Source organism: Anomalospiza imberbis, chromosome 6, assembly GCF_031753505.1.
Source record: "Anomalospiza imberbis isolate Cuckoo-Finch-1a 21T00152 chromosome 6, ASM3175350v1, whole genome shotgun sequence".
Taxonomy (NCBI): Eukaryota; Metazoa; Chordata; class Aves; order Passeriformes; family Viduidae; genus Anomalospiza; species Anomalospiza imberbis.
This window is the reverse complement of record NC_089686.1, coordinates 3,768,390-3,782,821: the sequence shown is the minus strand read 5'-3', so window position 1 is coordinate 3,782,821 and position 14,432 is coordinate 3,768,390. Positions and strand designations below refer to the sequence as shown.

The 14,432-nt window shown below is 44.9% G+C and overlaps 1 protein-coding gene and 1 long non-coding RNA gene across 2 annotated transcripts in view; one reads left to right on the top strand and one right to left on the bottom strand.

Moving 5' to 3' along the window:
- KTN1 (kinectin 1) overlaps positions 1 to 14,432 on the bottom strand; it is a 76,989-nt gene that overhangs the window by 41,508 nt on the left and 21,049 nt on the right. Inside the window, exons 2-6 of the mRNA XM_068194940.1 lie at positions 11,066 to 11,622; positions 9,276 to 9,413; positions 6,729 to 6,896; positions 4,327 to 4,457; positions 1,866 to 1,982 (exon numbers count right to left, since the gene is read on the bottom strand). Coding sequence (XP_068051041.1) covers positions 1,866 to 1,982; positions 4,327 to 4,457; positions 6,729 to 6,896; positions 9,276 to 9,413; positions 11,066 to 11,588 — 1,077 coding nt within the window. The 5' untranslated portion in view covers positions 11,589 to 11,622. The remainder of the gene's footprint in view (positions 1 to 1,865; positions 1,983 to 4,326; positions 4,458 to 6,728; positions 6,897 to 9,275; positions 9,414 to 11,065; positions 11,623 to 14,432) is intronic.
- LOC137476559 (uncharacterized) overlaps positions 1 to 14,432 on the top strand; it is a 340,942-nt gene that overhangs the window by 311,698 nt on the left and 14,812 nt on the right. The window lies entirely within an intron of this gene.

Sequence of the window (14,432 nt, the reverse complement as noted above, 5' to 3'; positions counted from 1 at the left end):
GAAAATACACATTGCTTTTTAATCTTTTATTAGCCAGTAATTCAACCCAGACACCTGAGAAATCCACAGAGCTGCTCCTCTGCAATATAAATGCACTTGCTGTAGTAAGCAAAACCATTAAGTGCAGCTTTCAGCAACTCTCATCACACAAATAGCAATTTGTACCACCCCAGCTTCAGGTGTTTTCAGCCACACAACTCCTAACACTGCCAGGGAGTCCTGACACAATTTAAATGCTCTAAATTATTACCCTGAATATCCTCCATCTCTTTGGAGTAATTATAGTCTTTTTCACCTTTTAGTTTAAATAAAAGCTATTCTCTCTTGTAGATCAAACTCCAAATTTTAAGCCACTTCTGCAAATACAATACAGACAGCTTGAAGCAAATCTTTCTCCATGGTTTTTTTTTTAACTAACATGCAACTAAAAGAAGGGCACCAGGACACACTGCAGCCTCCTCTAACCCTACACCCATCCCACCATTCACTTGTAGTCCTCAGTAACCCAGCTACCCTGTCAGGGCAGAACCAGAGATCCTGGGAAGATTTAACTTTTCCCTTGTTTGTGTTTTGCCAAATACCTCTGAGTCTTGAGGTACTCAGCTCTTGCCCTCATTTATCCTCTCCAGGTATTATCTTTATCAAGATCCCTGCAGGAATCATTCTGCACCCTAAAGCACCTTTAGCTTTTGACAGTGCTTTCAGAGAAACACATTAACTGGAAGATAAGAGTCAAGCTGAGCTTTATCCCTTGTTTGTCCTGATACTTTAGCATTGCAGCAACTTTGCTGTTATCCATTTTCTCCCAGCTTTTCCCTTCCCCAATTCAGATGGGAAACCCCCCCACAATGACTCCTACCTCTCTACAGCTCCTGCCTCTCCTTTACAAGCACCACTTTGCAGATGTTTTGTCCTCAACCACATCTGCATTTCCCACACTCAGATTCCTTCATCCATTCCTTCTGCTCCTTCAGCAGCAGATCCCTCTCTCCAATTTTATTCTGCAGTCCTGAGCCAGTTTCTTTTTTCCCTCCAAACACATCACAAGTCCTTCTCTCTTTAGTTAGACACTGACTATCCCAAACCTCTTGATCCTACTTGTAAACACCTGTGCCCTGCCAGGAGCTCACACAACACCCACTCCCTTCTTCCCCTCTCATCTCCCAAGGCTCCCACCTTTGGCCACCCAGCTTTTTCTTCCCAAATTATGTCCCACAGCGTGGCCTTCCAGAGTCTAATGCTCATGTGCTTCCAGACCAGCCAAAACACATAAATCTTTCTCCCAAGACTCCAAAATTTTCATATCTGCCTCATTATTTGGTCTACTGTAACTGTTTTCCTCTGAAACATTCATAAAAGAGAAAATTTTAATAAACTAGTTTTGACAGTGATGCATCAGCATCCCTCTAAGTCCAAAGCAATCAGAGCTGCACCTCCAGGGGGCTAAGCAGGAAGTCTGCACTTTCTGTATTTTCCTTCTTGAAGGAAACCAATGACTGTTGTGCCTAGAAGCACACAGGCATGTGAATGCTACACTATGGACCAAATTAAAACTGTGATGCAGGAAAGACATTTCACATTTGCATCCACAAAACAGTCTCGTAGAGGTGAAGGAAGTGCTTTTAAAGTAACCATTTGAAAAGAAAAACAGGCTCAGCTTACAAGTCTCAGAGAATTGAACTCCCTGGAAAAACTACTGGAAAGTAACTGCATAAATACATCGTAAAGCCAAACACAGTGTCTTGGCAAACTTTTTCAGTAAAAATCTTCCACCTTTTGGCTTAGCTCAGTGAACCAGCATTTGCTGGCTGCTAGTCCTCCAAACCCCTGCTCCTCTCTATAGCCATGAACTCCTCAATATTTACCTGGGAGAGCTGCTTGCACTGCTCCTTTGCAACAGCTGCCTCCTCCTTCATTGCTGTGAGCATCTTCTCCTTGTCCTGGAGCTGGTGCAGAGCTGCAGCTGTCTCAGCCTTGCTGGCCTGCAGCAGGATGACACAAAAATAACCACAAGTAGTGGCACAGCACGCTAAAAGGCAGCAGAGCAAACCTGACAGGAGGAAACACTCCCTTCTGCTCCCAAATTTTCCATCTGCACAATGCACGTGGTGGCACCAGCGGTACCGGTTCTGCCACTAATGGATTCACCAGGCAAAGAAATGCATTTTCAAAGCATGGAAAGCAATTAAGAGGGTAAATGGGCTCTTAAGGGGCTCCCCATTGGAAGAGAGCTGCAGTGGGGAAAACAAAGAACAGCCATTAAGAGAAATGATGGGAAAAGATGCAGAGATGCTGAATCAGTCAATAACTGCGGATGGAAGGACTTCCAAGATCAGCTGGTCCAGCCCACACTCAGGGCAGGTACAATCCAACAAATGTAATTGCTTGAAATATCTCACCACAAAGGGAAAAGGAAACACTGATCTGGTGTCTCCTTCCACTTCCCAGGAGAGCCTCCAGCTAATGTAGTTACATTTCTGCTGGCACACTGACACAAAAAGTTTTAGAGGCACTCCAGGGAATAGACCTAGAGGAACAATCCCCATGGTCCTGCTACTTGCATACTGGTCCTACAAATGAAATAAATGTAATAAAGAGCACAAATTCTATGTGTTTGTGCTCAGACTTGGCTCAGTGAAGTGTGATGCTCGTGCAGTCTCAGGCCTTGAAGGGTTCAAGCCCAGACTGGATAAGGCCCTGAGCAGCCTGAGCTGACCTCAGAGCTGGTGCTGCTTTGAGGAGGAGGTTGGACTACTTGGACTTCACTCATTGAAGTCTGATAACTGAAGAAGGAAAGAAGTGTCAGACCCATAAATGGACTCTGAATTTGTTTGGAAATTCTCCTTTAGTGGTAATGTGCATGCCTGCAGTAAAAACACACTGTCAGTGACTTGCATGAGCTACAGAGAGAGCACAATTCACACTTCCACCTACAGAAACCTACATTTTTTGTTGTCTACAAACCCAGGAACTCATTTTCACCCTAAAGGTTCAGCTTTAACACCAAACCTTCCTTTAAAAGAAAAAAAAAAAAAAAAACACAGCAAGCAGGCAACACCATTCCAAGGGTAGCACTACTGGGTTTTGTCTTTGGAGGTTTTCAAGATGCAACTGGACAAATCCATGAGCAACTTGCTCAGAATTCAGTGTTGGACCTGTTCTGAGCAGGCAGCTGGACTACACAGCCTCCTGAAGCCCCTCCCAGCTCAAGTTGTGTTGTTATGCTGATCTATTGCATGAACTGAACCGACACGTAGCCAGTTCTGCATTTCTGCTCTGGTACCGTGCCTGCAGAGGAACCCAGGATTGCAGGAGCCCAAGTGTGACATGCAGGATGTGACAAGCACAAAGTGACACCCACAGTGAGTCATGGCAGAGAGGAGTAGGTGCGTGTCCAGCAGCAGGACGAGGAGCAATGGCCACAAACTAAAGCACAGGTTGCACCTCAACATGAAAAAGAGCTGCTTTCCCTGGAGGATGGCAGAGACCTGGAACAGCTGCTCAGGGAAGTTTCCCTCTCTGGAGACATTCCAAATCCACATGGACACATTCCTGTGTCACCTGCTCCAGGTGACCCTGCCTTGGCCAGGGGCTTGGACTGGATGGCTTCCAGAGCTCCCTTCCACCCCAAGGATTGTGTGATTCTGTATTGATAAGATATTGGTGGACACCATTCTCTTCCGTCTTGACTACAAGAATTAAAAAGAACTGCCAAACACTGGCACAGGTTGCCCAGAGGGGTTTTGCAGCCATTCCCTAAAGGCTTCAAGATACCCAGACTGGATAAAGGCCTGAGCAGCGTGGGCTGACCTCAGAGCTGGTCCTGCTTCAGCCAGGAGGCTGAACCACTCCAAACCCCTTAAGGTCCCTTCCAAACCTGCACTGCTCTGCAATCCTATGAAAAATATCCAAAGAAGTTAAACTACATTGTACAGACTTGCAAAACACAGAATTGGCTGATCAAGTGCACAGCCACAGCAGCTTGCTCTGAATTCCTCCCATAGCTTATCCTATTTACACATTTGGGAAAGATCACTCCCAAAAGTCACCAGCCATCCTTCCCTGTGCCAACACACATGTGCCAGCAGCAGCATTCCTGCTTTACTCCTTGCTCTTCCCAAGTGGCCAGAGCCACCCCTGGCGTGGCAGATGGCAGCACAAAGGCATCTGACAGCTCGTTGCTGCAGGCCAGGCAAGCACAGAGCAGCTGGAGAGAGTCTCCCAAAGACAGATCACACCGACAGAGCTGATCTGACAGCACCTCTTCCAATTTCTGTTTGCTTAATAAGTTTTGTCTTCCCGCCCCCACACTCCAGAGTCATTCACCTTTTGCAAGAAATCATGAATTGCACCAGATTTTTCCTTTAACACCTCCACTACACAACGGGCCTCATCTTCAGAGAAGATCATATTCTTCATGGATGTTACAAAATCCTTGAATTTTACTTCAGCATTCTCTGCAACACAGAAGGGAGGATTTATTTACTTTGGACTCCGTACAGAATTATTTATTTTGCCTTGAAACAGCATGTGATGGGGTATCATTATGCATTATATTTAATTCCAGTCTGAAATGCCAAGAAGCAAGAGGTCATGGACATTGAGCAAAAACAACATCTCTCCAATTTAAACCCGATAACAATCTGCCAGCTGATAGTTTTGGGAAAAGAGAAAATCCCACCACTGTTTGCACAGTTGGTAACGTTTATAGTGCTGCTAGCAAGAAGACAGAGCATAACACAGATTTTGGAGGAGAAAAATAGCATAAATGTGAAAAATTGAAGAGTCCTTTCCAGTGTATCATGACAGTAATTTAAAATGAGCTCTCAATTTGGAGGACAGCCTGGCTGCACAAGCAATATGCACATGAAAAGTTAATTAATTTAAAAACTGGTACATTTTTGATTACAATATATGGAAGACAAAAATATTAACTTCCAAATTTAGATTGAGGGAACTGCTGCAAGAAGAGTTGAGCAGCAGGAAGATAAATCAGTAAGATCCCTCTTAATGGCTGGCCAAGTGTTTAAAGAGACACACACAAGGAAAGACAATTCAGCTGAACTATTCTCTAACAAAAACCACTGCTCTCAAACAGGCTGCTCATAGACAGGTCATTAGGTGGCCCTCTGACTCCAGGAAATGGGAGCACAACACCAAGGCACCCCATATCCCTGTCAAATATTCACCAGTGCCCAAAAGTGTGTGAAGGGATGGGAAGAATTAAAAAAAGCACAAGCTTAGAAGTGATGCTTGGTCAGAAATCATCCCACAGATCATGGAGACAGGTCTGGGTTTCTCACCACAGGTGCTAAACATGCCCTGAAATCAAATTACACATCAAACCCAAAGATCCGTCTGAGAAATAAACAAAGAACAAAAAAAGCAGCAGTGACTCTATGCCCTAAAAGAAATTACCAAGCATAAAATCACTGAATGACAGAGCACGGGGAGGGAGTGCTGAGGAATTCTAGCACACTCTCTCTTAGTCCTAAATCCAACTCAGTCGTCACTTCAGCTCACATCAGTGCTGCATTGACCTCATCAGTGATGCTGCTACCAGGAATATGCCAAGATCCTGAGACCACAGCCCAGTGAGCCAGGAACTGATCCCAGCTGAGCCAGGACTAGCCCAAGCCCCGTGCTCTCCGAAGGCACAGAGACCTTGCCCTTGCATCCAAGGAGCTTACAATTAGAGCAGGGCAAGATTTCTATATTGGGAGGGCAAATCCCAGCTGACACAGGAGAATTAGGAGTTCATGGAGAAGGTCACAGCGTGCTGAGGAAATGAGAAGGGACAGGAGCACGTGAGGCACTCTGATGCTGCAGGACAGTAACCTGCAGCCACTGAGCCAGAAGCACAAGAGGAGCCTCAGGAATGTGGGAATCCAATTAAAAAGCTGCCAGGAAGCTTTTGAGGGGGTACTTTAGAAGATGAGACTAAAAAGAGAGGTTCCAAAGAGTGAAGTGAGTGACCAGACAGTGCTGAAGAATCAGCCTTCTGCCCAAACCTGAGCTGGGTGTCACTGCTCAGCTGCCTGGCTTCTCTGTGGCTGCTCACAAATTTGAGGTCTCACCTCATGGCTCAAACTTACTAGTCTGTCAGGCTTTGAGATGGTCAGAGGCCTATTTAAAGCTTCAGGGTAGAACACAATGCTCATTAATCACTCCAGGCATGTGTGGGAGAGTATGAAGGAAGTTTCCCTGTCCCAACCAATTCCAACTGTACTGAAGGGAAAATTTGGAGTCTCCCTGGAAATTGCCAGATTCTCTCCACTGGCAATCTGCTTCAGGTCACTCTGTATTGCACTGGGTCAGCCTCAGATAGCTCCATGAACAGCCCTAGAGCATGCAGGCTGCCCTTCCAGCCTCCAGCAGACTCCAAGAGCTTGTGCTGAATGCCCTGGCTTTGGAGTCCATCCCTGTGAGCAATGTCTGAACTCTCCACTGTGAACTCCCTCGCTGCATCTGTGTGGTCTGTGATCAGCCCTTTGCTCACTGGGGACACAAAAGCCCAGTCAGAGCTGAAAGGATTCAGATGGCACAGAGCCCTTTCCACAGTGCCAAAGACAAGGCAGAAGCGAGCACACACAAGCATCCTGCAAAAACGTTTTCCTCAAATCCCTTCCTCACACTACATCAGAGAGGATCCCCCTCCCCACACATCTTCCCTGATGAAGTTTGCAAGCAGGCTATGCCAGAAAGAGACTGAATTATCAGTTTCTTACCTTTATCTGTTTCATTCTTCAGTTTCTTGCCACTGCTCTTCTGGATGCCCTCATTCGCATTGTGTTTTACAACTTCAACCGGCTCACGCTTTTCCAAAGTGCCTGAGTCAGAATTATCCATCAAAGGAATATAAGTAGTTGCTTGAATAAGAGGTTCATCCACCAAAACTGTAATCATAAGTCCACAGGATGGGTTAAAGCTTTGTAATAGTTGACACCAACATTTTTAGAAAAGGTGCCACAACATTAAGAGTTGAAGTAAAGCATCTCTAACCTCAACAGTTAATTATACTCTCCATCTCTATTATCCTTCACAGTTTAACTCATTAAAGCTCTTCAGGTAAGTCCATTAAAGAAAGGTCTCTAATGCATAGTAATTTAATAGCTTCAATTAAATTTCTACTTCCAAAGCTGTATTTTAGCATTTTAACAAGGAGAAGAACCTTTACATTTGACTTTCATTTCACTTTAGTAAGAAAGTTGCACATGGCATCAATGGTTTTACTTGTGGCTGTACAGGAAATCATTCAGCATCCCTAAAATATGAGTAAAGCCTTTTGTCCCTATTCTGTTAAAAGCTGGCACTTCACTGCCAGCATTTTCACGGATTACCTCACCTGTGAACTCAGCCACTAAGGCAGAACATGCAGCAGGGGCAGCACTGGAGCTTATTTTGCATGCAGACTCCACTGCACTTACTGAAAATCTCTCATCTGTCAGAGCAGGTTTTGGGCATCATTAACATGCAGAGAGGTGCTCAGAGGTACTGCCTGAGCCCAGCCCTCCACTCCCACACCACTGGATCACCGTGGTGAGGAGCAGCCTCTGTCCAAAGAGCTCTTCAGCAGAGACAAAAGCAGGCGAGGGGACAGCAGGAGTGACAGACCTGGGGCAAGAGGCACAGCCAGAGCTGCAGCTGCTGCTTGCCCAGCTCCTGCTCCACACTGCCTGCAGGATGCCAGAGGCTGTGCATGGGCCAGCAGGCAAATCACTGCCCCAGCCAGCCCAGACTGCAGGGCTGATGGACAACAGATGCCAGGCAGCAGCACAGAGAGAGGAGGAACTGGGGGGATGCAGGGTTTTGGGCATCAGTGCAAAACAAGTATGCACTCCTGGCTGCCAGAGAGCCAGTTATGAAACACTCTTAAATTCTGGCTGCTGTAAAAGGAGGAGAATAGGCCAGATGGACCTTTTTGTGTCACCTGGTGTCTCTCCACTTAAGCAGCCAGCAAACACCTGCAGGTACACTGCAAACTCAGAAGAGAGCTCTCCTCTAGCAGAAACAACCACCAGCTACTCCAGTTGCTCTCCTCATATTTTCCCTTCCTCTCCTTATGAACTTCCCTTCCTTTCAACACCTATTTAATATCAATGAGACATTTTGCAGTATGAAAACCCCACAGTCATGTCTTGGCTAATCCTGGTGTCCAGCACAGCTCATTTTTACTCTGTCATTTTGGAGAGGTGGCTTGAAACGAAAATAGTTTGCACTCAAATAATGCATGAGCTATTGCCCTGTAGCACTGACAGTTCAGCTTTGCTACTGCTGAGCTGGTACTGACATTTCCTGCCATGTACAGACAAGTTTGTGGCCCCAAAAAAAGTGCAATGCACCCATTTCCATCAGGAAAAGCACAAGAACATCCATAAACACTGATCATATCCAGAGTTCCCCATCAGTAGGCTTTTCCTAGGAATCCTTTAGGAGTTTTTCAGTTATACAAGAACCCTACAGTGCTTGGAACTCCATCCTGGACTGAACAGGGCCCACTACAGATCTGCACCATGATAACCTGACCAAAGTATAAAGGGAACAGTGGACAACAGTGTCTCCTCCAGGAGCCACCCATCAGCTTCCAACTTCATAGCTGCCCCAGCAGAGAAGAGCCTTGAGAAGCTAACAAGGTGACCTCACAGAACTTCATGGTCACCCTGTGTCCACAAGCCAGACACAACAGCAGTCATTGTAAAAAATTTAAAAAAAAAGAAACGAGAAAAACACACAGACACAGAGGCACAGTGAGCCAAGAGGACACAAGAAGCAGCATCTTGGCAGAGAACAAGGGATGACAACAGTGAAAGCCTTGACAGCAAAGATGAACAGTTTCTGTTGGAGCAAGAGCCAGCCAACAAAAGGACAATAAGAGAGGAATGTGGTCAAAGGAACTGGCTGAAAAAACTGCAATCTTGTTTGGGGCAATGACTGCAGCAGTTCCAGACATGCCTTGCTCAGAGCAGCTTAGAGCCTGCTCAGCTTATACTCTAAGGCTGCACATTATTCCTCATTCAAGTGTGGATGTTTGGATCCAAGAGAGCTCAGAAAGGTTCAAAACATCCATTATCCCGTGCTCAGTGGTACCAGATGTTCATAAAATTTAATAGGATCTCAAGCTCAGCAAATCTCTCCTACCTGGAATTCCTGCTTTTTCAAATCAAGACTTACTATTCTACAAGTTGTTTTTCCAAAGGAAGAAGAACTAAAGCATGAATGGCAAAAAGGTTTAACAGTCAGGTTTATCTGAGCCATGTCACAGATTGAATTCTTACCATTATCAACTTTCTGCTTCTTTGCAGAGACCTTCTTCTTCCCTGACACATTTTCTTGCTTTATCTCCTGGTGGAGCAGCACTGGCTCTTGCTTTTTGGCAGGAGATACAACAGAATCAGTCTTACTATCTTGATCATCTGCAACAGACAATTAAGACAATATATGCTCTTCTGCATACTCTCAGTGTTACCTTTCAACCAGCAGATCTGTAATAACCAAATTCTCCAATCCCAGGAAAACAAACTCACATCTTTTAAATCAGAACACAAATTTATCCACGTATACATACACACACAGACTCACACACACACAATTCCCAGATCAGCCGAGACCCCAAAGCCACAAGAAGGTTTAGCAGAGTCAAGAGCCACAGCACCCAGTGATTTTTAAGACAGGAATCTCATGTGCAAGCAGAACACACGGCAATGCAAGGAACAGTTTAACAACTCCAATCCAGATTTCACTGTGACAGAGCAGACAGCACATAATACCCATATTAGTTTCTTATTTAGAAGTGTACTTTTCCCCTTCATGAACCCACTGGGGCACTTTAAACACACACCCCCAATAGCTACTGGGACTGTGAGAAGCAGAAAATAAGTGTTTCCCATTAGGGAACTGTTCTTTTTAAAAGCAGTTTCTAGTGAGAATTTTTTTTATCATTTTGGACAGCCCGTGCTATATTAGGATTCTTGTCAGAGCTGACACGCACAGCACAGGGCTCTGGTGTCAGCTCCTGTAATCAAGGATAAGAGCTCGTTGTGGCTGCCCTCAGAACTGTGCTTGCAGACCACATTTTAACTGTGCCACAGAGATTTGCAGAGAACACCCACAAACAAGAATGGATACTTTCTCTGTTGGAAGTGGGTGGGTCTTTTTTCTCCATTTTTGGTTGGGTTTTTTTTTTTTTTTTTTTTGTTTTTTTTTTTTTGGTTTTTTTTTTCCCCAGGAAAATAAAAAATTCTACCACATCAAGCAGCAATGTCATTCTTCTTCCTCACTCCCTGTGCAGACCTGCTGTGCCTGCATCTCACAAGGGGATCTGCAAATATCTTGGGTTTCATTTATTTCTAGAACTGGGTATTTTTATTCTTTTTTCACTTCTGTTCCTAGTCAAGACAACCACACAGAGACATATCCTGCTGAGGATATGGTCAAGACAATCAGAAGTGATTCTGACGAGTTTTTGGTCTGTTCCAGGTTTGATATTTCAGTCACAACAGCCAGACCAGTTTTAGCATCAGTTCCAATCAGTTAAAGAGGTGCAGCAGGTGGGCAGCAATGAATCAACCACCAATCCATGAATCAGCCACCAAACACCTCTCTGTGCATTAAACCTGCACTTAAACAGTGATTTATTTTGCAGACTGCTATGATGTTTTTTGAGATGCCCTCCCTTATCAGAGCAACCACTCTTAGGACTCAGCTTTTTCACAGCCTGGCTCAGAATGCACACAGCAAAAATATCTACTGACTTCTCTCAGGTAATCAAAATTTTGATTGAGAGCAAAGCAGCCAAACCACAGAGCAAAGCAGAGGAACGAGCTACTCTGTTTCATTTCATCTTTAGCAGAAGAAAGCAAGGACGGGAGGAGGAAAACCAGAGCACTGCTGCCAGATGAAAAACAGGGGGGAAAAAAGCAAGAGCTCGTAAAAAAGGAGAAGGTTAGAAGGGAGCTTTGCCCCGTAGAGATCAGGCAGAACAGTTGTGAGAGACACTCTGTGGCCTTGCAGAAAGCAGAACACGGTTTTGGCGTTCTGTGCAAGAAGCATATGCAACATCAGATACCCATTCCATTTTTCTGCTTCTTCTGCCCAGGCTTCTTCTTAGCTGCTGTTGGTTCAGATGGTGGAGTGGGCTGTTTTGTAACAGGGACTGGATCTACTTTCTTGCCTGAAGACTTGGATCCTTCCGAGTCCTTAGTTACGTGATCATCTTGGTTGGCCTTGTGCTTCTTCTCCTTCTTCTTGCGCTCCCTGAGGCCGGCGGGGGCCTCGGTGCCACCCGAGGGGACGGCAGGGACGGGCTCTTCATCCGTGCTCAGGGCATCAGACAGCTTAAAGTCCCGAGGGGCGCTCTCCGAGTCAGACTCGTGGATGTTCCCGTTCTGAGCCTCTTTCTTCTTGTTCTTCTTCTTCTCGGTTTTCTTTTTGTCGGCCTTGCTGGGTGGGAACTTCAGGTCTCGTTTCTGTTTGGCGAGGACTTCATCGTATAAAGTCTCTTTCATGAAAAGCCAGAAGAAGAGGAAGATGACTGTAATAACCACAGAAGGAATGAGGATGATGAAGTAGGTAGACTCGTAAAACTCCATTGTGCTTTTTCTTAGCTATGATTTCTTAAAAAACCTATAGGAGAAAGGAAAAAAAAATAAGAAAAATTAGGTTTTGAACAGGTTTTCCCTCTGTTATTTTCTCCACCAATTATAATAATAAAAGAAGATTTCTCCTTGTTATATAGTAGCCTCAAAGCAGCTTTAATAAAATTACCAAACTACATCAGCCATGGAACAGCTTCTGGAATCATTTACCACTTGCTTCAAAGCTGTTGGCCTGGAGAGGAAGAAGTGCAGTTTGCCAGACTGCTGATCTGGGGAGAGAATAATTCCCTCCCCTTGCTTTTCTTCATGCTCCTCACTCTTCCTTCCCACGTGACTTTCATAAAGTTAAAGCTTCTGATTTCAGAAATACGTGAGACAGCACTTCCAGAGGCTGTGAAATAAAGACCAGTAAGTATATGCAGAACTCCACTTTTTTCTTTTTTTTTTTTTTTCCTTTCATAAATCAAATATAATGAATTAAGATTCTTATCCTGGCAAGCGGGAGTTAAATTTCACCTTCCTTTTGTTCCCAGATTTATGACAGCTTCAGAAGTGGAATGAGGAGAAGACAGGAGAGAGCCCTGAATTTTAGTCAGCCATAAAGAATCAGGTATTTTCAAGACTGCTTTTTGAAGTCTAAAACCCAGCTTTACACTCACAAAAATTCCCTACGTTTATGGGGAAACAGGAAGATCTGTTACTTATTTTGAACATGTGATGGTATAAAACTTCCAGGGCACTTATACAGACCGGATGATTCCTCCAGAATAATTTGCTGAAAACATTATTTTTGTCCCAAACATTATATTTATTTCCCTTCTAAAAAAGCAGAAACCACAGAGTTAAAAAAAAAGTCAGAACAAGGTTAAAAAACCCTAACTTTGGGGTCAAAACAAGCCAGATTTTCCCATTTCACAACTGACTGCTATAAAGGGACCTGGATTTTTGCAGGAAGAATCCAAATCTTCTCCAGACTGTTTGCTCCAAGAAGGAAAATAAACCCAAAAAAACCCAAATACCACCTAATATTGAAAAAAAATCCACGCATAATCTGAACTAATTAGGCAAGTGCAATTCCCAATCCACCAACTCAGTTTGAAACTCATCATGGGAAGCACATGCCATAACTCCACTTTCCTCTACACAAGAAAAAAAGATTCTTCAACTCAAGTGTCTCTTGGGACACCCATCCTCTCGGGAATGAAAGGCAAGGGATTTAACCCAGGTTGCTCAGAAAATTTCCACTGCTGCTTGAAAAATGAAAACAGATGTGCCTACAGAGGGCACAGGGAATAAAATCCACAGAGAAGCTGCGTGGTGCAGGGAGAGGGCAGGCTCTCCTTGCCTCTGGGCAGAAGATTTACTCATTTCAAGTTGTTTTACCTCAATTCCTGACTGTTTTGGAAGCCGCTACCACAAACTGGCTTGTGCCATCCTGCCACACTGCAGAGAGCTCGGTGTGGAACCTGGCTCTGACTCAAGAGGGAATAGTTGTTATACAGAATAATTTCTGGACAGAGAGGAGTTCCTGTGATAATATATTTGTACAGTGCATTGAGCAGTACAGAAAGCAAAGCTTGGGAATTCTAATTTGGCTATTAAGTTATCCAAATAAAAGACTAACACTTCAATACACTAATTATTCATCAGTTGTCTTAACATTAAGTCTCCTCCCAGTTTGTATTTATTTTCCGCATGCACACAGCTCACTGAAAATTACAGGGTCTAAAATTACATCCAGCACAGAAAGTTTTGTAAGGGTTGAGAGGGATGGGAAGAAAAGCTTGTCTTTCGGGGGGGAAAAAAAAAAGCACAGATGCTCAAAACTAAGCTGGAGCTTTCAAAATGATTAATTACAGCTACTTGATAAACCCAGCTCCCTGCACTAAGTGATCTAATATTAGTCATCTCTTGAAGGAAACAGATCTTGAAAATTTGTCTCAGCCAAAGTCAATATTGAATGCTCACGGGGAAAAGCTAATCCCCAAAGTAAATATGTAATTAAGCAGATTTTTCACAAGTGTAATTAAGTTGATCATTACAATACATTACTGCACCAGCTACAATAGCTGAGCACAAGGAGCCCAGCAGAGCCCAGCTCATGACACCAGCACACAGCCAGCCATGAACTCATGGCATGGACAGTCACACCCTACACATTTCCCAGCAGCTGACTCCAGATGCTCAGGGCAAAGCACAGGCTCAGGGTAACACGTGCTGCTAAAGAGGTTCAAGGCTCTTAAAGAGGGTCAGGAGGGCATGATGGCCATCGAGGCAGGACATGCTCCACAAAGTGATGGTTGCTCCGAGACCAGACAGGAGAGACACACTGAAAAGCTACAGCTGCTTCCAGAGGTGCCATAAATACAACATGACAACAGCTAGTCCGGGTGGGGAACGTGTGCTGGACTAGCTGAGCTCTGATCTCAGAGCTGGACAAGCTCTGTGGAGCCTCTGTCCCTCGCCCTGCTCCCTCCTCCCTGCACATCCCCAAGAACAGGATCATCTCCCAGATCTGGAGCATGACACTGCAGTGATGAGGTCCAGAGCATCCCCAGGCTCCATTCCTGCTCCTGTCCCCCTCCTGCTCCCTGCATTTCCCCAAAAACAGGATCATCTCCCAGATCTGGAGCATGACACTGCAGTGGTGAGGTCCAGAGCATCCCCAGGCTCCATTCCTGCTCCTGTCCCCCTCCTGCTCCCTGCATTTCCCCAAAAACAGGATCATCTCCCAGATCTGGAGCATGACACTGCAGTGGTGAGGTCCAGAGCATCCCCAGGTTCCATTCCTGCTCCTGTCCCCCTCCTGCTCCCTGCATTTCCCCAAAAACAGGATCA